General features: G+C 36.9%; 1 protein-coding gene across 1 annotated transcript; it reads left to right on the top strand.

Annotated features, from left to right (window-relative positions):
• LOC139145075 (EGF-like repeat and discoidin I-like domain-containing protein 3) lies at window positions 1–27,479 on the top strand. The gene is made up of 9 exons (XM_070716019.1): window positions 1–222; window positions 11,380–11,602; window positions 19,136–19,249; window positions 20,255–20,407; window positions 21,434–21,528; window positions 22,827–22,971; window positions 24,509–24,735; window positions 24,834–24,935; window positions 25,415–27,479. The coding sequence occupies exons 3-9, from the start codon at window positions 19,165–19,167 to the stop codon at window positions 25,556–25,558; spliced, it is 951 nt and encodes a 316-aa protein (XP_070572120.1). The 5' UTR covers window positions 1–222; window positions 11,380–11,602; window positions 19,136–19,164; the 3' UTR covers window positions 25,559–27,479.

Genomic DNA, 27,479 nt, shown 5'->3' with positions numbered 1-27,479 from the left:
AAAACCGGAAAACGCCATAAAAAAACTATTTGACAGGAGGCTGCAGAAGAGAGAGGTCGTGATAACACATAGCATGCGTAACTTACACTGATATTTAAACCTTGCACCCCGTGTAGAATATCATTTAAAGTCCAGGCGAGCTGTGTCCCACATCAAAGAAGAGCTCTCTCTCATCAAGGCTTTAACCTTCCTTCAGCGATCAGAAGTGCACCTTCATACATCGTAAGTGATAATTGTTTGCTCTGTGTTCGGGAATTGAACGATTCAGGTTCCATAAGATGTGCAAATGTCTTTGCTATGATGTTTTACTCAAGGAAACGGACGAAAATGTCAGTGAAAGGTCCAAACATCAAAGCGTACCTCATGAATTTATGCTGCGTTCAAACACTTTAGAGATATTCGAGAAGAACCCTCTGCAGTCTGCTATCAAGGTTCTAGGGTTCTTATAACAACCCCACGTGCCCCTTCATGGCTTATGAGATGTGATCTTGAAAGTCTGAAGTCTTGAAGTCTGTCGCTGTATGGTTATCATATGTCACATCTCTCATGAGATAATGTCACATCTCTCATGAGATGCGAAAAGGTCCTGCATCTAGGCAATGCTCATCTAGGAGATGCGAAAAGGTCCTGCATCTAGGAACTAGATGCTTTTTGTAATCAGAATAATTACGTCATTGCAGATTTTATTCATCTTGGCGCAAATTTGCATAATTTTACGTATATCAGTGACGTACACGGGTCTACCTCCTGGCTAGATCACTGCGTTTGTACTGAAGCAGCTTTCAAGAAAATTAACAATATGTCCATCCTCAATGACTATTTTTCCTCAGATCACCTGCCTTTGACCTTTAATTGCTCTTTCAAAGTCACAAGCGTCAATGATACAATTGATAGATCTAAGGAGTCCTGGACTGGTATTAACTGGTCATCAGTAAATGGTGACTGCATTAACGAATACTTAGATCGTACTGAGTTTTACTTACTAAACTTAACAGTGCCTATTGATGCTATTAATTGCAAAAACTGTGACTGTAAAAGTGAAAATCATGAACATTTAATTAATCTTATTATGATAATATCTGTGACGCCCTAGGCAGAGCAAGCAGTGATGTTTTCACAGGTAAGAAAAACACTCGTCATCCTGTACCCGGATGGAATGATTCAGTCAAGGAGGCACACATTGAAGCTCGGCAAGCTTATGCTGCATGGAATAATAACTCTAGGCCACGCTTTGGACCTGTCTTTGATTATATGCGTAAATGTCGTGCGAAATTTAAGTATGCCCTTAGACAATGTCGGAAAGAAGAAGAACGAAATCGTGCCAATGGAATGGCTCGCTCTCTCCTTGAAAATGATAACAGACAATCTGGGCTGCTGTAGCTGATTTAAATGACAAAAGAGTGCCGCTACCTACAAACGTCAACAATGTGACAGGTGATCAGAAAATTGCTGACATGTGGGGTACCCACTTCAAACAACTCTTGAACTCAGTTGACAATACCAAACACAAATGTGATGTTATGAATTCAATTAAGTCGGTGGCCTACTCTGATTCGTTGATCATAAATGTAGATGAAATGGAAAAGATTTTCTCCCGTCTTCCGGTTGGGAAGTCTCCAGGTGCTGATGGCCTTAGTGCTGAGCATTTCAAATTTGCCAGTAAAAGATTACAGGTGCATCTTGCACTATGTTTCTCTGCTTTACTTGTTCATGGCCATGTTCCAGCTAATCTTGCGAAAGTGATACTTGTTCCTGTAATTAAAGACAAGACCGCCGATCTTTCAAATAAGAACAATTACCGCCCTATAGCATTAACTTGTATGTCTTCTAAGATACTCGAGTACATTCTTCTTAACAGGTGTGAAACCAAGTTACACACAACTGACAATCAATTTGGATTTAAAAAGGCGCATGGAACTGACATGTGTATCTTTCTATTGAAAGAAACTATCAGATATTACAGACAGAATGGTAGCTCTGTGTTTGTTTGCTTTCTCGATGCAGAAAAGGCGTTCGATCGAGTCAATCATTGGACCCTTCTCAAGAAATTGATTGACAGGTCTATCCACACGTATATCATCCGCCTTTTAACAAATTGGTTCTCTTGTCAAAAATTTTGTATTCGTTGGTCAAATTCACTGTCACAATCGTTTAATGTAGGTAATGGAGTTCGCCAAGGTGGAATACTTTCACCATTTCTTTTTAATGTGTATGTTGATGCTTTAAATGTAAAACTTTCTAATGCTGGAGTGGGTTGCGAAGTTGGAGGAGTTATGCTGAATAATCTTTCTTACGCTGATGACATGTGTGTTGCTGCCCCGTCAGTTAAAGGACTTCGTAGACTTATTCAAATTTGTGAAAATTACGCTTCTGACCATGATATGAGGTATAACTCTCGCAAATCAAAATGTATTCATTTTAAATCGTCAAACAATCTTTCTGTAATTCCATCAATTGAGTTGTGTAACGTTTCAATTGAATTTGTCTCTTGGTTTACTTATTTGGGCCATGTCTTCACACGTGACCTTCGTGATGACACTGATATCTTAAGGCAACGTAGAGCACTGTGTGGCAGAGCTAATATGATTCTTAGAAAATTTTACCATTGCTCTGTTGAGGTGAAATCTCGTCTTTTTAATGCATTCTGTAATAACATTTATGGTAATCATCTGTGGTGCGATTTTAATGTTGGTGTTATACGAAGTATTACTGTTTGTCATAATAATGCTCTACGGAGACTTTTTGGTTTTTCAAGATACGCTAGTGCCTCAAAAGTTTTTGCTGATAATTCAATGAATTGCTTGTCTGTTTTACGAAGACGGGCTGCTCATAATTTTAGAGTCCGTTTGCAAAATAGTACTAATGCTTTGATTAACAGCCTTGTTGCATGTGACAGGCGGTTTTATGGACTACAAGCCCATTGGATTAATATTTTATATTAAGTGGTTTTTTTGTTGTTGTCTTGTCATTTTTTCTTTTATGTTTTTATATGGACGTTTTTTATGTCTGAATTAAAGATTAAATAAATAAATGCAGAATGCCTAGAAAGCGTCTTAGGAAACCGATGCTGTATAAATCAGATAAATCGAGAGTGACGATTTATTGACTATGATTAGCGACAAGGGGAGTTCTGGGCATCGGCCTAAAGCCCAGCTCGACTGCTCTCAAAGTAGTAAAGTCGAAACAAAATCCTATCTGCTAAGCGTTAAGTGTCCATCCCAGGACTGAAGAGTTTCTCTAGAGTCTATTCTCCAACCCAGAAGATAAAGACCTTTCCACTGTACTTAAATACGTACTTTTCATGAGATCATATTATTGGATTGAGTGTTGTTTGTCTATTGTTCAGAAAACACTTTGCTCCTGTCAGCTCCGCTGCCAACATCTCGCTGCCCACGAATAAGTGTGACTTGCCGTCGGTGTAAATCATCTGCGTCCGTCCGTCGTCTGTAAAAATTTAGACATTTAGAACTGCTTTTATGGAGGTCATTCACGTACTTATCACATTTCGCTCACTACACTTTACACCTTTCGCTTGGTGACCATGCAGTAAGTCAAGATCTCATTAAGAATTAAACACATTAAATGATAATGATGTCGACGTAGCAGTATGAGAGGTTCTGACGTGATGGGTTTACATTTTATGTGTTTGAAAATATTAACCATATCATAAACCATATCATATTAGACGTAAGTTTACGGATGCAGATGAAAAGGGGACAACACCCAGCACTATGTATTATCCATATATAAGAAATAAACGGTGGTATTTTTAATACTCTGTTTCTGTACTCCGGCGACCTCTCGCTGGCTACTATCCGATGGAAAACAGTAAGCTGTAATACATCTTCTAACAAAATCTGGTCAATTTCTTCGATTTGGAATGAGATACCCTAATGCAGATTTGAATAAAGTTTATATATGTAAATGTTTAAGGGTTTCCTTTCCATTTATTTTTAAAATGTCTTTTTCTGAAGCTAACCATCGCATGGTTTTGAATTTTTTTCTGTTACTCTCAAGACAAAGTCGTTCTGCTTTGTTCAAATCAGGGTGTAATTTGCATATATTAAGGTTTAGGTCACCTTTTTGTACCAATATTATTTCTAATATATAACTTTCAAATTTAGACTGTTTATGGAATTTTGCGCGAATGTTCTCGTTTTTCAATAAACTCCATAATTGATGTTTTCCGACATTGTAATTTTTAGAGTGTTTTTATTTAAAAGCACCAGAAAAAAAACTTAACAATTATAATTATAATACGTATTTTAGAAGCGCTTTTGTCTTCTACAGTGACTTGTATATGTCGAATTTGGCAGTAAAAATTAAATAATATAAAAAAATTAGTTCAAAATTTTTAGTTGTTGAACAGGTGCGTTTGTTTTGAATGATAAAAATGAGGCTGGTACTAAGTGGATTAGAACAGCATAGTCTGTTGAAATTTTCTTGTACACGTACATTCAAAGGGTCAGATTTGAGCATGTTTCGCATATCATTTTATACGAGTCTCAGACAGAATGAGAAAAACAGCACTCCGTTTCGTTTGTGAGCTTCCTGTTCAAACAAAGCTTCCTGTTGGAAACAAAGGAAGCTATCAGTAAGAATTGACATGCAGCTATTAGCGTTATTTTCAAACACATTTGGGGTCATAGCCTTTGCACGGATGCCCTTTGCCGGAGGGATTGGTTCAAACTCGGAGGTGGCAGATACGTAGTTGGAGTGTGTGCATACGTAGTTGGAGTGAATGCCTTTCATCGAAAGACAAAAATTGCATAATTGTTGGAGACTTCAATATCAATACGTCTTCATCGTCTCATTTAAATACTTCTTATTCAACGCTTTTGAATTCGTATAACTTCCATCAAGTAATTAACACCCCAACCAGGATAACTGATAATACATGTACAACAATAGACCACTTGATTACCAATATAACAGATCTCTTTCTGGAATGCGGTTCCATCGAAACTGACATTTCAGATCACCTGTCCATATTTGCAATTGTAAAAGGGTTGAAACATGTTTTCAAACAGCATACGAAACACACATGTTTCGATTTTTCTAGTTATAATCGAGAGTCCTTTTTGACTGACTTGAGTTACTGTAGTACTTCATGGCAGGAAGTGTACGATTGCAGTAATGCGAAAGATGCCTACAATATATTTCATGAAAAATTTCACGCTATTGCTATCAAACATGTCCCCTTGACGACAAAAAACACCGTAGACCGTAATGTCTTAACCAAGGTTTTAAAACACGCAAAGAAAATGTATTATTGTAATAAATTAAACTCTGTAAGTGGGAATTCTGGAAAAACATGGAATGTTATAAATGAAATTCTCAATAGAAATAATGGGAGTAGTATGGCCCCAAACAAATTAGAACTCAGTGAAATTGGCGGCAAGGTGATAACAGAGAGTAAAGATATTGCAAATGAATTTTGTGAGTATTTCTCAGATATTAGGCCCAATTTGGCGTCCAAAATTTCCACTGATATCAATTTCCAGAATTATTTGAAGCAGAGTCGTAGCAATTCTTTCTTTTTTCAACCAGTTGTACCAGGAGACATTATAAAAGAAATACTCTCCCTGGATTCCTCAAAAACACCTGGTTATGATTTTACTCATCCTCTTTTGACTATCCATGCAGCTGAGTATATCGCTGGCCCTCTTTCACATATTATCAATCTTTCGATTTCAAATGGTGTTTTTCCTGATAGTCTAAAAGTAGCAAAAATTACCCCTCTTTATAAAAAAGGTTGTCCATTTGATGTTGGTAATTACAGGCCAATTTCAATTCTGCCAGTCTTTAGTAAAATTTTTGAAGCAGTTATCAACAAACAACTGGTTTCTTTTCTTGACAAGTACGATATTTTAATTGATACGCAGTATGGATTTCGCAAAAAATACAGTCCTAAAGTTGCCCTCGCTGACATTGTTGCTGATCTTATAGAGAAGATGGACCTTGGCTATGTTACATTAGGTATTTTTGTTGATTTGAAAAAAGCCTTTGACACTATAGATCATGATATCCTTCTTCACAAACTACATCATTATGGAATGCGGGGCCCATCACTAAATTTCTTTCACAGTTATTTACAAATCGTAATCAGTTTGTAATTGTTAATGGTAAATCTTCTTGTTACAGGCAAATCAAATGTGGTGTACCGCAGGGTTCCATTCTGGTTCCGACATTTACAAGAACTAACTTCCGTTTTAATTTCAAATTATAAAGTGTATTGTCCCTTTACACTGGAAACATTTCTCTCAAATGGTTTGGCAAGGCTCTCAAATGACATATAACAAGTCATTGACAATGACATAGTCCCCACTTGTAACAGGAGTATTAGTCTTGATGGGGCAGGGAAATGTGGTCATTAAGAAGTATCACTGGAGGGTATATGTTGAGATCTATGGGCACATAGGTCTATGTCGTTGTTCCCAATTTCAAACACATGAGGCATGTCTAAGTTATGGTTCTGTATCGGAAAAAAAGATCAGACCTCTAGCTGTATTGGCCAGCCAAGAAATACATATGCGCATAATAAATGAGGTGCAAGATGTGACGTCTTAAGGTCTAATATCCTATCAAAATCGGAGGGTATAGAACTTGTTGTTACTGATTAATGCATATATATGTAAAATCAAGGTCAAAGGTCATCGAAGTCACGTGACATTTTGAAAACAAAATGTATTGCTAATTAATCACTATATGCCAAAAATCAGACATCTAGCTCTATTCGCTTGCCCAGAATAAGATATGTGCATAATTAATGAGGTACAGCGTGTATTGTCATGAGGTCTCCCATCCTACTAAATATAAAGGACATAGAACTTGTGGTTACTTATTTATTGACATATACGTATATTTTAGGTCAAAGGTCATCGAGGTCACATGACATTCGGTCGAAAAATTTCTCTTCTATAGTTATCCCTATATACCAAAAATCAGACATCCAACTCTATTGGCTTGCTCAGAATTAGATATGCGCATAATTAATGAGGTACAGTATGTGGCGTCATAAGGTCTTCCATCATACGAAGGGTGTACCACTTGTGGTCACTGAGTTATGGACAAATATGTATATTTCATGTCAAAGGTCACCGAGGTCACGTGACATTTTGGTCAAAATGGTATCGCTAAGTTATTCTAATATACCAAAAATCATACCCCTAGCTCTATTGGGTCGCTCAAAATTAGTTATGCGCATAATTAATGAGGTACAATATGTGCGTCATAAGGTGTCCCATCATACCATATATGAAGGGTATAGCACTTGTGGTTACTGAGTTATGGACAAATATGTATATTTGAGGTCAAAGGTCATTGAGTTCACGTGATATTTTGTCAAAAAATTGTATTGCTAAGTTATCCCTATATACCAAAAATCAGACCTCTAGCTCTATTGGCTCGCTCAAAATTAGATATGCGCATAATTACCGAGGTACAGACAAAATGGCCGTTGAAATGAATCAGCCATCTTCCAAAGAAAAGCCGACGACAACAACAAGAAATTCATCAAGAACCTTCCATCGCTCAAACTAACAAACACCGAAATAATAGCACTAGGCAAAGGCCTAAAATTCATTCCGACACCAACAAAACCAAGCAGAATAAAACTGCTTCAGGATTTCAACAAATATGGTCGCAAAGTGAGACTACGCTACATCATGAGACACAAACAATCGCAACAACACCCATTCAAGGAAAAATCAAGCTGGACTCCCCGAACAACAAAAAACACAGAACTTGAAAGCTATCTGAAGCTGCTGAACTTGCACTTCTAGAGATATCCTTTCAAACAAGGAAACAAGAAATGTCGCGTGCCCAAAGAATCGCGATATAGGAGGCATCATGGGCCAGTGGCTAGAGCAGTGGACTCACGATCAAAGGATGGCGAGTTCGAGCCCCGGCATGGCTGTGGTGTTGTGTCCTTGGGCAAGGCACTTTATTCCTCATTGCTTCTCCCCACCCAGGAGTGATGGGTACCTGGTAGGACAGTGGTTGTAATGTGTGTGTTTAGCTCTGCTGCGCTTATTGGCTGCACATGTGAGCTGTTGTTTGCTCCCCAGGGAGTTGAGTGGTATCATATTAGGTCCAGTGACCAGGGGTAATAATAATTGTAAAAGCGCCTTGATCACATGTACTTGTGGATATGTGCGCTATATAAGAACCCAATATTATTATTATTATTATTATTATTATAATTATTATAAACCAGCTTGCAAACAATAGGAAATTACCATAAAAACCCTTCGACAAGGGTCGGGGTATCGTCATTGCCAACACAAAAGATTACGTACACGAATGCGAAAAGCAATTACGCAATACTCAGTATTATACGCAACAAACAGTAAACAAAGTACACGAACTGTTTAACAAAATGTACGACAAGAAACACATCGACCATAATACTTATACGTATCTTGATCCAAAAAACATAAAAATCCGTACCCCGCAGTGGTTCTTATTGCCTAAAAGTTCACAAACCGCCGCAAAAAATCTAAAAGACACACTAGTCTAAACAAAATTTACAAAAGTAAAGAAACAGAACAAACAAACCGAACCACCAAACGGACTCACAACGAGACCTAAACATTAATATACTTGCCTCGCTACTAGAAGAACAAGACCATTAAAATGCATGAAAATAAATTTTCACAAACACAAACTAAGGAAAGAATCTACACTGCGACCGATGAAAAACCAAACTCGGGCGTCAAAGGGCAACTCTATCAACATTGTAACACCATAGGCCGGCTGCGTCTCGCCATAAGCTTTCCCCACACAAACAAAACATTACCGTACACACTAATCCAAACTTCCCTACAAATATCCGAAGCGAAACAAACATTTCATTAACACAAACAATCGGATAAGAATGTAGGAACACATTTTCGAAACGAATCAAACACAAACTCGACACAAAAATCATTTCGGATAGTTAGGTGGGGAGCCTCTTTCACATTTTAAAATACGAAAGATTTGGATTTTTTGTTTCACTCAAGGATTGACACTGATACTTGACTTCTTTTGTCACCAAAGTAAACAATCACTGTCTTGAGTGACAGCTTACGCTCTGCATATATGCATAGAAAATGAACACGTCATGGCTAATCCATGCATAAATGCATGTCAATTAATCGAGTTCCCCGTGATTTTCACGGGTTGAAGCGGTTTGAAACCGGACACTTCCTGGCGGCAGTACTTGGCATGAGAGAGAGAGAGAGAGTGAGAGAGTGATGCCATGTACATAACGCCAAATAAACGATCGTGTGGTTCGGATTATATTCTTTTCAAAAAAGGGTAGGTATTTTTTATTTTCCCAGAATTTTTTTGCATTTCTTAACTCTGAAGTCTTGCAGTTGTTCAAAATCCATATAACATCTGCAGATTTGAAAGAGGATATGGAAAAGAGTTATTCCGTCACAGTACAACACAAGACTGGCTGTGTATGTATGTATGTGTTTGGATACCATCAAAGTCCAGGTTCTAGTACATGAAACCATAATTCACAATGTTAGTTTTATCACACACATATAAAGAAGAATGAACACACAACATTAAGTTGATCACCGTATTCGTCCAAACATAAACCCCAACTCTTGTATAACTATCAGCCCCTTTCCTGCTTTTAGAGGATATTTGAAAATGCTGTACGTTCGGGTCAGTAACTTGTATCAGTCCCTATCCCTAGGTTAGCTCAAATATGGAATAAAAATTCGACGATGGTATGGTTGTGAAGTTGCGGTCAATTGATTGACTACCATTTCAGAATATGTCTTTACTGAACCAAATTCCAAGGAGGGGATCTCCAGAACAATGCAACGATAGCAGTGGTACTAGTGCACGTATGTTTTTGTGAGAAAGGATGGAGAGCTAAAGTATCATATCATTTCCAATTAGGGATGCAAAGGGGCTAGGAAACTATTATCAATCATTGGCGTTAGTAAAATCACTTTTTTGACTAAACACGATTGGAACTAGTTTGGGATACAATTTGATGGTGAAGTAACGTCGATTTAATCTGCAAATGTAAGCTCGTCTGCTTTTCTTTTTAAGTTACACATTTGTTTTTATGAGTAATTTGTAATATTGCAACTTTTGAGATATTTGAAAAATATAAAGATCCAATCATCCCAAATTAGCTATAATCGTGTTCCAAATAGACCAGTTAGAGGAATTAAATAATGCCGTCAACAAGATTTTGGACTGCATGCAAACGTCACGGTCGACAGGCAGCCAATGTGGACTGGTTAGTACCGGTGTCACATGGTCGAAAGTCTGAAGGTGTCACGTGGTCGAAAGTCTGAAGACAGTAAAGAGTTTATTAATACAAGGTCGTGTAGAGTCACAATAACATATTAATCAAGCCAAAATATAATATATTGGACCCTAGGAAAAACAGACTAAGTCTGCGCAGTAGACCAATACTTGAAGTTTGCGCATTAGACCAATTCTTAAAGTTCATATCCTGCAGAACGGTTGAGATATGTGGGGTTTTTTTTTTTGTATTTTATGAATTTTTATTGAGGTCTTCAATAATGCTTACAACACTTGTAGAAATGTGAGTACAGTTTCTTCAGCAAGCGTTAAGACATTTAAGAAATAACACAACCCGTAATGTTAGCAGGTAGAGAAAAAACAGTGGCATTGTGGTTGTATTGTGGCGTTATTAAACTCAATTATTGGCGTTTTAATTTATCTAATTAAAATTAGGAGAATGCCATCATTTAAAGTACACCGTTTACATCTACATTAACTGCATCCTTGACACGTAGCGTTTGGTCATCTGCATATATATTTAGAGCATGAAAGTTGACAGATAATGGAAAATCATTAATAAGGATAAAAAACTGACATAGAAATTAATCTATAATCAATAAAAAACATAAAACAAAATGCGATTGGAACTAATTTGGAATAATTGTATGGTGAAGTAATGTCGGTTTAATCTACAAATGTAAGCTCGACTGCTTTTCTTTTTAAGTTATACACTTGCTCTATTAGTAATTTGTAATATTGCAACATCTAGCTATAGGGCACCAAACACTTTTGAGAAATTTGTTAAATATGAAGATCCAATTATCCCAAATTAGTTTCAATTGTGTTAAAAGCGGCAAACAATTTACTGCTGATGAAAACAAGAGCGATTTAATATTCTAATAGTATGTCAGACAATGCATACTTTGACAACTTCCCATCCAAATTCAATGGTCGAAAAGTCAAAGGTTTTAGAAAAATCCTATATGTTGAACAAAATTTCATCATTTAAAATGATGAAAGATGTTTAACATGAAACCAAGATAGCATTAGGTGAGAAAAATTTATGATAAATTTGCACGACAAACCCAGATATGATCCAATGCGCTTTCTTTCCAGGAAAACCGGAAAACGCCATAAAAAAACTATTTGACAGGAGGCTGCAGAAGAGAGAGGTCGTGATAACACATAGCATGCGTAACTTGCACTGATATTTAAACCTTGCACCTCGTGTAGAATATCATTTAAAGTCCAGGCGAGCTGTGTCCCACATCAAAGAAGAGCTCTCTCTCATCAAGGCTTTAACCTTCCTTCAGCGATCAGAAGTGCACCTTCATACATCGTAAGTGATAATTGTTTGCTCTGTGTTCGGGAATTGAACGATTCAGGTTCCATAAGATGTGCAAATGTCTTTGCTATGATGTTTTACTCAAGGAAACGGACGAAAATGTCAGTGAAAGGTCCAAACATCAAAGCGTACCTCATGAATTTATGCTGCGTTCAAACACTTTAGAGATATTCGAGAAGAACCCTCTGCAGTCTGCTATCAAGGTTCTAGGGTTCTTATAACAACCCCACGTGCCCCTTCATGGCTTATGAGATGTGATCTTGAAAGTCTGAAGTCTTGAAGTCTGTCGCTGTATGGTTATCATAATGTCACATCTCTCATGAGATGCGAAAAGGTCCTGCATCTAGGCAATGCAGAATGCCTAGAAAGCGTCTTAGGAAACCGATGCTGTATAAATCGAGAGTGACGATTTATTGACTATGATTAGCGACAAGGGGAGTTCTGGGCATCGGCCTAAAGCCCAGCTCGACTGCTCTCAAAGTAGTAAAGTCGAAACAAAATCCTATCTGCTAAGCGTTAAGTGTCCATCCCAGGACTGAAGAGTTTCTCTAGAGTCTATTCTCCAACCCAGAAGGTAAAGACCTTTCCACTGTACTTAAATACGTACTTTTCATGAGATCATATTATTGGATTGAGTGTTGTTTGTCTATTGTTCAGAAAACACTTTGCTCCTGTCAGCTCCGCTGCCAACATCTCGCTGCCCACGAATAAGTGTGACTTGCCGTCGGTGTAAATCATCTGCGTCCGTCCGTCGTCTGTAAAAATTTAGACATTTAGAACTGCTTTTATGGAGGTCATTCACGTACTTGTCACATTTCGCTCACTACACTTTACACCTTTCGCTTGGTGACCATGCAGTAAGTCAAGAACTCATTAAGAATTAAACACATTAAATGATAATGATATCGACGTAGCAGTATGAGAGGTTCTGACGTGATGGGTTTACATTTTATGTGTTTGAAAATATTAACCATATCATAAACCATATCATATTAGACGTAAGTTTACGGATGCAGATGAAAAGGGGACAACACCCAGCACTATGTATTATCCATATATAAGAAATAAACGGTGGTATTTTTAATACTCTGTTTCTGTACTCCGGCGACCTCTCGCTGGCTACTATCCGATGGAAAACAGTAAGCTGTAATACATCTTCTCACAAAATCTGGTCAATTTCTTCGATTTGGAATGAGATACCCTGATGCAGATTTGAATAAAGTTTATATATGTAATGTTTAAGGGTTTCCTTTCCATTTATTTTTAAAATGTCTTTTTCTGAAGCTAACCATCGCATGGTTTTGAAATTTTTTTCTGTTACTCTCAAGACAAAGTCGTTCTGCTTTGTTCAAATCAGGGTGTAATTTGCATATATTAAGGTTAGGTCACCTTTTTGTACCAATATTATTTCTAATATATAACTTTCAAATTTAGACTGTTTATGGAATTTTGCGCGAATGTTCTCGTTTTTCAATAAACTCTATAATTGATGTTTTCCGACATTGTAATTTTTAGAGTGTTTTTATTTAAAAGCACCAGAAAAAAAACTTAACAATTATAATTATAATACGTATTTAGAAGCGCTTTTGTCTTCTACAGTGACTTGTATATGTCGAATTTGGCAGTAAAAATTAAATAATATAAAAAAATTAGTTCAAAATTTTTAGTTGTTGAACAGGTGCGTTTGTTTTGAATGATAAAAATGAGGCTGGTACTAAGTGGATTAGAACAGCATAGTCTGTTGAAATTTTCTTGTACACGTACATTCAAAGGGTCAGATTTGAGCATGTTTCGCATATCATTTTATACGAGTCTCAGACAGAATGAGAAAAACAGCACTCCGTTTCGTTTGTGAGCTTCCTGTTCAAAACAAAGCTTCCTGTTGGAAACAAAGGAAGCTATCAGTAAGAATTGACAAGCAGCTATTAGCGTTATTTTCAAACACATTTGGGGTCATAGCCTTTGCACGGATGCCCTTTGCCGGAGGGATTGGTTCAAACTCGGAGGTGGCAGATACGTAGTTGGAGTGTGTGCATACGTAGTTGGAGTGAATGCCTTTCATCGAAAGACAAAAATTGCATAATTGTTGGAGACTTCAATATCAATACGTCTTCATCGTCTCATTTAAATACTTCTTATTCAACGCTTTTGAATTCGTATAACTTCCATCAAGTAATTAACACCCCAACCAGGATAACTGATAATACATGTACAACAATAGACCACTTGATTACCAATATAACAGATCTCTTTCTGGAATGCGGTTCCATCGAAACTGACATTTCAGATCACCTGTCCATATTTGCAATTGTAAAAGGGTTGAAACATGTTTTCAAACAGCATACGAAACACACATGTTTCGATTTTTCTAGTTATAATCGAGAGTCCTTTTTGACTGACTTGAGTTACTGTAGTACTTCATGGCAGGAAGTGTACGATTGCAGTAATGCGAAAGATGCCTACAATATATTTCATGAAAAATTTCACGCTATTGCTATCAAACATGTCCCCTTGACGACAAAAACACCGTAGACCGTAATGTCTTAACCAAGGTTTTAAAACACGCAAGAAAATGTATTATTGTAATAAATTAAACTCTGTAAGTGGGAATTCTGGAAAAACATGGAATGTTATAAATGAAATTCTCAATAGAAATAATGGGAGTAGTATGGCCCCAAACAAATTAGAACTCAGTGAAATTGGCGGCAAGGTGATAACAGAGAGTAAAGATATTGCAAATGAATTTTGTGAGTATTTCTCAGATATTAGGCCCAATTTGGCGTCCAAAATTTCCACTGATATCTATTTCCAGAATTATTTGAAGCAGAGTCGTAGCAATTCTTTCTTTTTTCAACCAGTTGTACCAGGAGACATTATAAAAGAAATACTCTCCCTGGATTCCTCAAAAACACCTGGTTATGATTTTACTCATCCTCTTTTGACTATCCATGCAGCTGAGTATATCGCTGGCCCTCTTTCACATATTATCAATCTTTCGATTTCAAATGGTGTTTTTCCTGATAGTCTAAAAGTTGCAAAAATTACCCCTCTTTATAAAAAAGGTTGTCCATTTGATGTTGGTAATTACAGGCCAATTTCAATTCTGCCAGTCTTTAGTAAAATTTTTGAAGCAGTTATCAACAAACAACTGGTTTCTTTTCTTGACAAGTACGATATTTTAATTGATACGCAGTATGGATTTCGCAAAAAATACAGTCCTAAAGTTGCCCTCGCTGACATTGTTGCTGATCTTATAGAGAAGATGGACCTTGGCTATGTTACATTAGGTATTTTTGTTGATTTGAAAAAAGCCTTTCACACTATAGATCATGATATCCTTCTTCACAAACTACATCATTATGGAATGCGGGGCCCATCACTAAATTTCTTTCACAGTTATTTAACAAATCGTAATCAGTTTGTAATTGTTAATGGTAAATCTTCTTGTTACAGGCAAATCAAATGTGGTGTACCGCAGGGTTCCATTCTGGTTCCGACTTTATTCTTGGTATATATTAACGATATTTATAATTCAACAGACTATTTTAATTGTAGATTTTTGCAGATGATACCAATATGTTTAAATCTTTACGTACCCAGAATGTAAATCTAACTTGAATTAACGCCAAATTTAATGAAATTATCAGTTGGTGTATGGCCAACAAACTCACAGTCAACAAAACCAATTATATGATCATAAAGACACCACAGCGAAACACCACATTTGAAGGAAATCTGTCAACTGGGAATGATACGATATAACAAGTTTCTTGTGCCAGCTATTTAGGAGTTACGATAGATTCATCTTTGTCATGGAAATATTATATACGAAAGGTCATTGAAGTAATTTCACCCAAAATTGGTATCATTACACGACTAAGACACTATGTTCCAAAATCCATTCTCATTCAACTATATAATGCTTTCATCTTACCTCATATAATGTACTGTTTGGAAATCTGGGGAAACACTTTTTCCAGCTATTTAGAGTCTATTTTTCGCCTTCAGAAACGGATTGTTCGCTCAATTACCTTTTCTCATTTCATTGCTCATTCCGACCCTCTGTTTTACAAACTGAATATTTTAGATATCTACAAACTGAGTAAATATTGTACTTGTATGTTTGTTTATGATTTGAAACATAACAACCTTCCTCATGCAGTTGAACACTATTTTGAGATTCCAAAGCACTCGTATCCAACACGTTTAACATAAGTTGGAAATTTTCGTATTCCAGGCTCAAATTTGACAATTTCACAACATAACATTAGGTATGCAGCTGTGAAACACTGGAATTCGCTGCCTGACTATCTCAAACAATTGTCAAGTAGACAAGTTTTCAAGTCTGCATTGAAACATCACTTACTGAATTTACATTAAAACTGTGTTTGTTTCTATCCTCCATCACACTTAAGCTTGTACTGAATAATTATTAGTATACTCACGGGCCATGAACTCGACTAGTCCTTTTAGACTATTTTCATGGTCCCCACGAGATTTTACAATATAACAATGTTCTTTTCTTTTCTTTGACTTTGTACAACCTCAGTAATACACAGTTTCTTATAATTTTCATTATTGTACATTCTGTGAAGCATCTGGTGAAATAAAGCATTCATTCATTCATTCAAGTATGACAAATGTAATACCTATCCCAGTTCAAGCGCGTACTGCCTCCCGGCTTTCAGTCTTTCGTTCTGCAAGTTGCACTGGAAAGCTCATCAGCTCATTCCATCTTTGAAAAGAAACGAGCAATGACGATGATCATTGTGACTTCGGAACGCTGCAACAGCTCAGCTAAGCTCACTCGCTTGAAGTGCGTAGACGTACATGTGTAGTACAAATCCGAAGTGATACTTTTAACCATTTTCATGCCAACATACAAAAACAAGTTTGTTAGACACCGAAATGTCTAGGTAGGCCTCGATATAATCGGTATTTTTGTAAATACTGCCATCTTCAGTTTACCATCAAGGTCCTGGGAGTCTAAGACTTGAAATGTAAATGGTCTTCCGTGGTTCCGTTTCTAATTAAGTTAGGGAATGGGTCCCGCCTCTTGGGTATGATGGGTGCCCGGAAGCATAGACCAGATACTATTTTGGCCAATTTTCTCGTGCGAATCACAACCCACCATTCGTGTCGGTTAAATGTCCCATTTCTGAAATTACATTTTATTATTTTAAAGGTATCATGACAACTGTTTCAGTCGTCTTAGTATTTCATTTTTAGGGGCACGGCACTGAGTCTGTTTGTCTGCAAATTTAAGGAAGAGCTGCACGTTGCTTACAGTTTTTTTCAAAGGAATATTTCTCATCTAAGATGACAACAATACTCCCTCATACTATATATTTTCAAAAAGCAGATAAAAATTGTAGCAACAGTTTACTCGAAGGATGAAGGGATGTACAGTTGGGGTGAAAATCTCAATTTTGGTATTAATGATACAAATTAATTTAAGTCAAAAGCTTGATACTATTTTCTGAAATGTAATATTTCACGTGAGTTATGTTCTTTGTAAATCTTGAAATTTGGAGAAGAGAAGCAAGAAAATTTGGATGATTTACATACATTTGCATAAATTAACACTTCTTTATCACGCAATTTACGACTGCTTGACAAGCTAAAAGGTGAACCCAACCAATTCTTTGATCTTGTGTTAACAAATTAATGAAAATTGAATGAATATTTGCCAAAAAAGTCAAACTGAACAAAATGCGCTGTGTTTGGTGCAGCGCCTCGTTAAGTCAATGCGTACGCCATTTTATACGAGGCAATTTTCAAAACAATTGTTTCATGTCCTTGAACCGTTCACACATCATAAAGGTTCAGAAGTCGTTTGGAGAGTACATTAAAAGGCGAACCTTCGAAAAAATGCTTTATCATTTCAACCTAAGCCTAAGCCCCCTATAGTGAGCATGGGTAAAACAATCTGAATTATATTTGGATTTGACCTGAGGAAGGGACCAGTTTATTTCCTTCAGCGCCAATGATTTTTTAAAGTTGCTGGCCTGCTTGGCCAGAGATTTTGCGTGAGTTTCGCACACTTTATCACATGCACAAGCCAAGTTTGTCGTCTCCGAACAAAAAATACGGGATATATTCTCTGGTCGTTCTACGTCACGACAACCCGCGTCTATGTCATCAATTTTGGTGCGTCGGACCTTTTTTTTGTCGCTCTTCGGTGTGCTCGTAAATATGTAAACAAACAACATGGCGGCCGATGTTTCTCCCACGATCAAAAGTCATGTAATGAAATCATATTTTCACAGACTACGACATTACTAATCCGAACAATGTAAACACAAGAGTGTACCGCCTGTATATTCCGAAGGAATTACGTGAATAATTTGCGGAAACAACGAACTCGAAGTGGTCGCGTATAGCTACCGTGGGTTCCGTACGCATTGCAAACAGGCGCGACCTTTACAGTGTTCGCGCCGTCGAGATTCAGTCGATATTTGTTCCCGAAAAATAGCGTATCTTCGTCTGTGATAAATTTCTAGGACTATGCTATCTCTGAAATAGATTATAACTTTGCGGAAGATAGCCTACGTGTAGACCGAGAGCTGTCATTTGCTCCACACACGAACGAACGTGAGCGCTAACGCACACGACGGACTACTGGAAATGATTGACAACTTGTGCACGGCGTACTGATATTTATTCCTAAAGTAGTTCAAAGTTTAAACGCGGAATCGTCATGGAAAACTTATTTTATTTTGCAAAAAATAACGAATTCTTGGCTTGTGCATGTGATAAGTATATTATTCCCTAATATTTTTCTTCGTTCAGCTCGGAAAATACTCGTGACGTAATTACCGTGTCACCACTCGTCTTCGACTCGTGATCGGACACGGTCATTACGTCACTCGTATTTTCCTTCGCTGAACGAAGAAAAATACTTGGGAATAATATCTAAATGTTACATCATATTTCTTGTCTACCTACTGTAGCCTATATAAGATATGATATTATAAAGAAAATGGCAATATTTTACTTTTGCCCAGGCACATATCTTTAGAGGACAATATATGAAATAAAGCGTGCGGTGTCGCATTACTTCAGTAACTTGATCTTAGAAGGAACATTTCATTCATGAAGAGTTCGTTTAACTTCAATTTCCTAGCGTTAGAATGCGCACAATTCACCATTAATAATTTATTTCATCTCGGGGAAAGTAGGATATTAAGAATCTTGTCTTTGTAATGACAGTGGCAGCATGTAGCTGAACGTTTTGCATATGGCGATCCTTAGAATTGGCAATGTTGTACATATTCAACAAACGAAGATACAAAGGTGAATTGTTTAATCTGTGCGTGATAATGGTGAACAAATAGAGGTGAAACAAAATATGAAATACAGGACTTTGACGCATGAACCACACACTTTCTCTTGCTACATAATTTTAAAAATATCTCTTCAGATTTATTATTTTCATGCGCTTACAAATGAATTTTCTATAACAGCTCGGATGTATTTGCCAATTAATTGGTTAGTTTATTATTTCATTATTTATTTCTGTTTTAGATTTAAAATTCTTCAGTCTCCCGGACAAGATGGCGAAGAAATCTATGCTTCACAATGTCTTGTTATTCGGTCTTCTGGCCACGTTTGTTGGAACCTATTGTGCTGGCCAACATGGTAAGTGTTCTGGTCATTTTTGTATCACGCAATCTACTGCCATATGAACTGTGTTGGAAACAACAAAACACATTGAACATCAAGAGTATGTGGTTTCCCCGTTATTTGCATCAACGTGACAAAATTGTAGTAGAAGCTGTATATAGATATGCCATCGTCGACTGTTGCAGATCCTTGATCCAAATGGCGCTGTTCATAAGTGGGGCTCTTAGCGAAGATGAAAGTATATGCGAAGGATGTAAGAGAATGGCATGGCAACCAACAGTAATGTGCTGTGTGTAAAAAGCTGTGTTTGTGAAGAAGCGAATCGTTTGGCCTGATATTTATATCGTCGCTATAAAAAGTATTGTGTGTCTGTTGATTGATCCCGGTATCAGTCGGAGTTTATCATTTAGATGTAATGAGTGTCATACCGGTCATTAAATCTTTATACAATGACAGGTAGCGTAAATGGTGTTGAGCAATGCTTTCCTCTTGACGTTAGTCCCCTGGCATTCGTCTCTGTGATCATTTAAAGTTTTACAAACACAAGCTACAGAGTTAACCTTCTACCTTCATCTTTGTATCCAGACCCACAAATCAGCCAACTTTTTTCATATTTTGGCTCAAGTCATGTAACATTCGTGCGCGTTGTTTTAACACTTTTAGATAAAATAATTACTAATTTGCATATTTAATGACTTTCCTCATTAGAAATAGACTTGATCAAAGTTGACAAAACTCACGTTGTACATTGAAAATACTCTGATAAAATATTAATAAAAGTTGTTTAGCATTTTTACATCAGCTGGTTACTGATTTGCATATTTAACGAACTTTTCCAGGAAGGGACATAAAACTGTGGATATTGATGATATTTTATTAGTGAAAGACATTTGTATTTTCATGTCAGGCATTTGATAATTAACACTTTATTGAACATTCAAAATTAGGCATATAATAAATGAAACATGGTAGCATTTTCAGTTCATCTCAGGCGAACGTCTTTTGTGTGGTATATTACAGCCTGTGAGTCTGGTTGGGACTACTTCAACGGGAAATGCTACTATGCGTACCAATCCCCACTGTACACATACCAGGAAGCAAGGACTGTGTGTATTGCATTGGGTGGTTCACTGGCCAAGATAAATAATCTTGAAGAAGACCTGTGGTTGAGAGGTGGGACAATCTTGTATATGTATGAATCGAGGCTGAATATTAATTTTAATCGTGTCGTTCGGTGTGAGTTAAAGAAAGTTGTTTGTCTTAAAGGATGTCGAAATATTTATCGGTATATCTCCATACTGTTTATTCTTACTAAGGATTGTTTCTTCATAAATGTAGTAACAATCAATTCACTCTTAGAATATCGTTTATGTCGATTTCAATATGATATCATATTCATCCGTGCACCGTACTAAGTCCGTGTTCTCATACATACCTATATATATATATATATATATATATATATATATATATATATATATATATATATATATATTATATATATATATATATATATATATATATATATATATATATATATATATATATATATATATATATATATATATATATACAATGCAGTGTTGCGGCCAGGAATTTTAGATCGGGGGACACTGTGTCCCACTGCCATTTATTTTTGTGGACATTTTGTACATTTTGGGGACAACAAGCAGTTGTCAATCAAATTTTGCATTATTTCGTAACACATTAGTTTCACTGAACAAAATTCAAGCTACCGGGACCGCGTCGCTATGTTTGGATTTCAGGCAATTGAAGCAGAATACCATATCTGCCGCAAATCAGAGCTCTGACGGACTATACAGTCAAGCAAATTGTGATATCAAGTGCAGCGTTTTAATAACTTATAAAGCTAGCTCAGAAAGTACGTTGTGTATGCCTAAAAATAATTATGCAAAACAAAGATCATCGTCAGTAACAGATATTACTTGTATACTGCTCCCAGCACAGTCGACTCACGAGTGCGCCCGAGGTGACCGGCAGTACCCAAGAGTGCGGGACAACGGGTTCCGTTTTTGGGACATTATCGCAAGGGCGCGTCCTGGCGGTAACACTGATTATACAATTGACAAAGTTCTATGTAAGCACTGCTGTCTAGACAGGCTCTAAAACTTCACGTCCCACCATACTTACCCACATCATTATTATACTTTATGATAAACTCCCTCTCGATAATATCAGGGTACTCTGGACTGTCTGCAAACAAGTTTAACATGTGGCTCGGTGCTAACGATATCGAACAGGAGGGCGTTTGGAAGTGGGAAGATGGTACCCAGGTAAGTATATAGACCATAAATATTTAAATCCGCCTCGAAGTTATATGGTTCTACTCTGAAGAACCTTGTATCCGATGACATCGAACGAGTAAAAAAGAATAATGGGATTATATATTAAGGTATACTGTCACCTGTTCCAATTGTGCCACAGTTACCATGGAAAGAGCATATCTAACCAATCACAAATTTTTAGCGGGTGGCCGCTTTTTAAAAACAGCGCCCTCACATGGGAATTTTGAATACCAAGGAACGCCCCTTTGACCATATATGGCCATACACAGGTGAGGGACTGTGGGCCATATTTAGATTACAGGTGACTGTATACCTTTAATCACATGAAAGGTCTTTGTACATTTCGTTACATCACAGTCCCTCTATTATTTTGCAGAGAGTGCAAATATATTCACGCTGTACGTGCTTTACCGTGATTACTTTGGTTTTAAAGAGTGAATGGCCAATAACCCGAGCGATATGAACATGATTAACAAGTTACTGTCACTTATATGCACATGCGAAAACGAGTATCGCCTGAATTATCAGATGACACTAAATCCTAGCTCCTATTGGTCAAAAAGTGACAGGAGTCATGACTCAAAGATCACATTGCTTTAAATGAAACACGGAATTGTTTACATAAACTTGAACCAGGCCTGAACAACTGATCAGATGTGAAATATTCAATTGGAAGTAACAGAGCATGCGCACAGCCGAACTTTAATAAGCATAATTAAAACTAAGGTGTTAATTTCTAAATTGATATATGTAGTTCCAAAAAAGTGAAAACATTCTAGAATTTAAAGTGAGGCATAGCAAAGCAACTCCTGTAAACAGACTAAACTGAATCCAGTTGAAAAACTGAGTCGAGACAGATAGTCTGGCCATCAAAACAGTACCTATCTGACCTTTCAGGTCTCTCAAGATCGAGTAAAAATCCCAAAGTCTAAACCCACTTTCTATGCCATGGACCCTTTCAAGAAATCTCTAACACCATATGCAATTCTTAAAATAGTTACACAACAATTCTGGGAGGAACTCTGCTAACTTTGAAGGTTTTCGATTGATATGTAAATTACACAGCTAAAAATAAAATGGTTGAGATTTTATACTCTGTACTCTACATATTACAGTCTATTGTATGATTTATGGAAGCTGTCATCAGCATGTGAACCATTCTGAATAAACTCTCTGAAAAATGTGACAAATTCTTCGGACGTTTACGAACACACTCTGTGTAGACTTGGTCATTGCTTTTCAACAGATCACATACTAAATGTATGGTTATTGGAATTCTCAAATAGATTACGTATAGCGATTGGTATGCTAACCAGCCAAACAACGGCGGTGGTATTGAAGATTGTCTACATTTTTACAAAGAATGGGATGGGAAATGGAACGATGCAAGATGCAATTATCACATGGGTTACATCTGCGAAAAGACTATAAGTAAGTGGTACCCCCTCCCCTTTTTTTTATTTCCATTTGCCCGAATCATGTAGACGACTATCTTTACGTCCACTACTTATACCATGGAGGAATTTTACATAAATTACATCAATGAAACAAATATGTTTCTCATAACCCAACTGGAACTAGCTAAAACCTTACGACAGTGAAGTTTTTTTCTTCTTTTGAAGGAAGTGTCCTGAGAGGTTTAGTAAAAAAGTTGAGATCACGTTTGGTTTCAATTATGTCACGCAAACAAATTTGGTTTAGCTGGTTTGTAAAATCGCTCGCCGCCTCTGTAGCTTGGCCAAACATCTGATGAACAATGATTTTTTTCTCTCAATCTCGGTATCTCTTTGTCAATGCCAAGAAATGTAAATTCAGTTTCTGTACATGCATGTGTTGCAAAATTGCTTGGAATTTCTATCAATTGGGTACACAGGCCCATGCAATGCTATAAAAGACAAAATCGATCATTAAATAAGCATGTTATGACTAAATTATAGCAATACCTGTGCCCTTGTCTGAAATCTTTGCTTTACCGTGAATGAAATTGCCTTAAACTGAATAGAAGCATTGTGGAAATATCCAATGCTGAGGTGGATGCGGGAACCTCTGTAAACAAATGGTTTTATGACAAGTCATGTTGAGTAGAGCCCATAACTGTCGAGAAGAACGATAGTCATTAGATCTCTGGTGCAGGCTATATCATTGGAAAGCTGGATGATTCGTATTCTAGCATGCTTTTGGGAGTGAGAAAGAGCAATTGTAGTACAAGGATAATATATAATAATAGTAAAACCGTGAAGTGAGAAAACTGCCACATGTTAAACAAAATGAGAATGTGCAGTAATAATATTATAACGAGACATAAAGGTCAGGTAAATGCAATATTATGAAACCACGTTACGAAAATATGATGCGCCAAAAGGGTTCACAGAAAATGAAATATAATAAAAAGGTGCGTAATACTGTTTTCTTCATATTTGCTTGAAATATCTATGTTTCTGCGTCTATTCAGGATTGTTGTCAAATGCAACTTCTTGGAATCTTCGTTCCCGGCCAAACATCTTCAAAAGCCCCCTTCTGATATCAGTTGGTCCACCACTACGCTCCATTTTGTCCTTATCACGAACATTGAATGAATGAATGAATGAATGAATTAATGACGAAGCCGTCGTGTTTTTCCGCATTGCCTAAGCTCGTATATACACTTCTCTGATTTGTGCAGACTCTGACATGTGAATTTTTCTCTCTGTCTGCGTCCTTCTGTCTCTCTCTCTCTCTCTCTCTCTATCGTTGTCTCTATCTCTGTCTCCCCCCCCCTCTCTCTCTCTCTCTCTCTCTCTCTCTCTCTAAATGTCTGTGTCTGTAATTATAAAATTTCACTACGAAATGAGTAAGACAAATTGATTTGCAAATTGAACGGAGTTTCAGCATGTTAAGCGTGTCCCCACGTGCACACCCATGAGGGATTCCATTATATTGCACTTGTTTGTGGAGAACTATGATATACTTGTCTTTTGATATGATGCAGGTGACTCAAGTTGCGGTGCCGTCCCTGTCGGAATTGAGAATGGGGTAATACCAGACTCGCAGATGACAGCGAGTAGTGCCTATAATTCCGATAATATGCCCTACCAAGGAAGACTGAACTACGCCGGTCCCGGGTCACATGCCTGGTGTGCCCGGCTTAATGCTATCGGTCAGTGGCTGCAAATCAATCTAGGTCGTGAGAGAACCATCACAAAAGTGGCAACGCAGGTGAGAACATTATTATCACTTAAGTGTAGTCTTTTTAGGTTACAAATAAGATGCAAAATCGACAACTCGATATGTATTATTACATTTTTTATATCCAGGGTCGAAGTGATTACGGGGACCAATGGGTGAAGACGTTTCATCTGGCATACAGCGATGGTCAAGACTGGAAATACGTACAGGACGATGATCACTCTAGGAAGGTATGAGTCGTTTAATGTGCAATAATTGGACCGAGAAAAATATTTGTAAATTTGAAGTTTTACAAATGCAATATTGCGGTGCTACTTGTTTAAGTTGCGCTCGCAATAAGTGATAGAGAGTCCGTCCAATTACAACCGTACGAATTGCAAAGGGAGTTTCGGAACACGCCAGATGTGTGAAAGAAGTTGAAATAAAAATAGTCTTTTCTTTGCTTTTTCTTTACCTGATGAAAGAATCTTGTGTTTTGTCTTACGTTGAAAGTGAAATATGGATCATTTAAAGTTTTGAGGTCTAACCGCATATTTTTTCATTTACAGTATTTCGTATTCCAGCAAATGATAAAAAGTTCCCCAATGTTCTGTGTAAAATTCGGTGTTTCTCAGTGAATTCCTGGTAATCTTGTGCACCCCAGCTATCAGTAATGCAATGAGTCTCTAACCCTTTTTGTCTCTATATCATTCACTTGCTTACATTTCAGGTCTTTGAAGGAAACAGCGACAGGAACACTATCGTTTATCACGACTTAGTCACCGACGCCTTCACCACTCAGTATGTCCGGTTTTACCCCTTGACTTGGCAAGGCCACATGTCCATAAGAGTAGAACTCTACGCTTGCACATAAACAGTGGTGCTAATCGATATAAACCGCGCTTATCACGGTGCAGTCGCATTTCGAGCCAGACATCCATTAAATGATTGTATGCGGAATTGCATACAATCATAGCCTTAATAGGATTGTCTATTTTACTTTCCACGACAATTAATTACGCTGAAATTTAGCATCGGGATTTAAGGTGGCGTTGCACTTAAACCAACACATTTTATTTCGAAGCAATGTTTCCCATCAATGGTATGATAGCGCTCAGTCTCATTCTATGTATTTCAAAATGCATAGAATCTAAAGTAAGGTAGCAAAAGTTCACACAAAAAATGAAGTGGTACATATTTACACGGGCAAAACCTCAATTTGGGTATTATTGATAAAAATTAATTTAAGTCAAAATCTTTCAACTGCTTTATGAAATTTAATATCACGTTTGAAAATGGAGTTTAAATTTGGAAAAAAAAGCGACAATTTTGTTTTACATTTGCATATTCTTATTCTTAAAGGCACATGAGCTGCAACTCTGCGATATTTGTCCAATCTCAAGGCACCTTCAGTTTCCTCAGATGTATACTCATTGCATTCTGCAAATTGAACGAATATAGTCATTAACTATGCCCCAACAGAGTTTGCTTGTGGCAGAATTGGCAAGAAATTGAACAATTTTTTTTTTGCCAAATCTTGCCAAGTTATGTGAGAAACGGAATTTTTTTGTCAAAGTGGAGTGAATCCCTTTCCAATCCTTTCAGTGGCCAGGTTGAAGCATGCTGTATTTGTAAAGATTAAAATATGTACTTGCACCATTTATATGCTGTTTATCATGTAGTTGTATTGAGGTGGCCATATTTGGGTGCAGCAACCGTTTATTATTTGTCTTACTGAAACTTCCCATGCAGTCCCACTCAGTGGATAATTATACTTGAGTAATCATCTCTGAGGGAGTAAGAATATATCTATGAAACAATTTTAATCTAAATACAAAATCATAAATAATAATGCCAAAAGTTGAAGCTCATGTGCCTTTAAAAGGCAGGGATTGAAAGACTGACTTTCAAAAAGGTAATTAAATCATGATAAGCAATAACTCTCACTCCAAATGTAAGAACGGTGTTGCCAAAAATGTCGTTTTGTAATCAGTATGGTGACTAAAGAATGATACGTGAAGATTTCACAAAATTTGACCCTGTCGGAGTTATGTTCTATTCAAATGTTGAAACCGGGAGAAAAAAAGAAAACAAAGAAAGCCAGGAAATCGAACGATTTGCAAACATTTGAGAAATTTAAATTTACTTCTTTCTCACTCAACTTATGGGATCTTGTGCACTAAAAGGTGCACCATACAATTTTGGCTTAACAAATTACTGAAAATTGAAATCATCTTTGCAAAAAAAAAATTAGTTTGAGCAAAATACACTGTGTTATGTGCAACACCCCCTTAAATAACCCTATTTTGTTGCAACACATAAACATCAAAATTTCGTCTTCAAAAATAGAAGGATTCTAAAAGTTTCATACACGTTTTGTACAATGGTTGTCATGACAGTACCGTGTTCAGATCTCGCTTGAATATTTTTCTCACTTTTGAGAAGGATTATGTGAACTGGGGACGAACTGGACTTCTTCCGTTCCCCTATTTCGTATTGTTGTTTTTCTTTTTATTGAACTTATATATCCAAGAAATACATCATGCATGACTATGGTATCTGAAAAATAAAACAGTATTGAATAATAGATATTACCACTGACATTTTCACACGGTAGCATATTTCACGGTAACTAACATTTATACTGCTTTATAATCGAAAATCATCTCACATACAATTTATTGGATAGCATGTCGGGGTTTTTGTTTTTTTTGTTGTTTTTCTTGTTAGTGAACGCTATTATAACTTCTTTTATTTGGTAATAAATTGACCAAAATGCAAATGGATAAATGAAA

This window comes from Ptychodera flava, chromosome 12 (assembly GCF_041260155.1).
Source record: "Ptychodera flava strain L36383 chromosome 12, AS_Pfla_20210202, whole genome shotgun sequence".
Lineage (NCBI taxonomy): Eukaryota > Metazoa > Hemichordata > Enteropneusta > Ptychoderidae > Ptychodera > Ptychodera flava.
Note: the sequence above shows the minus strand (reverse complement) of the source record. Positions and strands in the feature narration are given on the sequence as shown.

Coding starts and splice junctions, on each gene's coding strand:
- LOC139145075 (XM_070716019.1), top strand. CDS start 19,165: ATGGCGAAGAAATCTATGCTTCACAATGTCTTGTTATTCGGTCTTCTG. Junction 19,250..20,254: donor CTATTGTGCTGGCCAACATG/GTAAGTGTTCTG, acceptor GGTATATTACAG/CCTGTGAGTCTGGTTGGGAC. Junction 24,936..25,414: donor ACGATGATCACTCTAGGAAG/GTATGAGTCGTT, acceptor CTTACATTTCAG/GTCTTTGAAGGAAACAGCGA.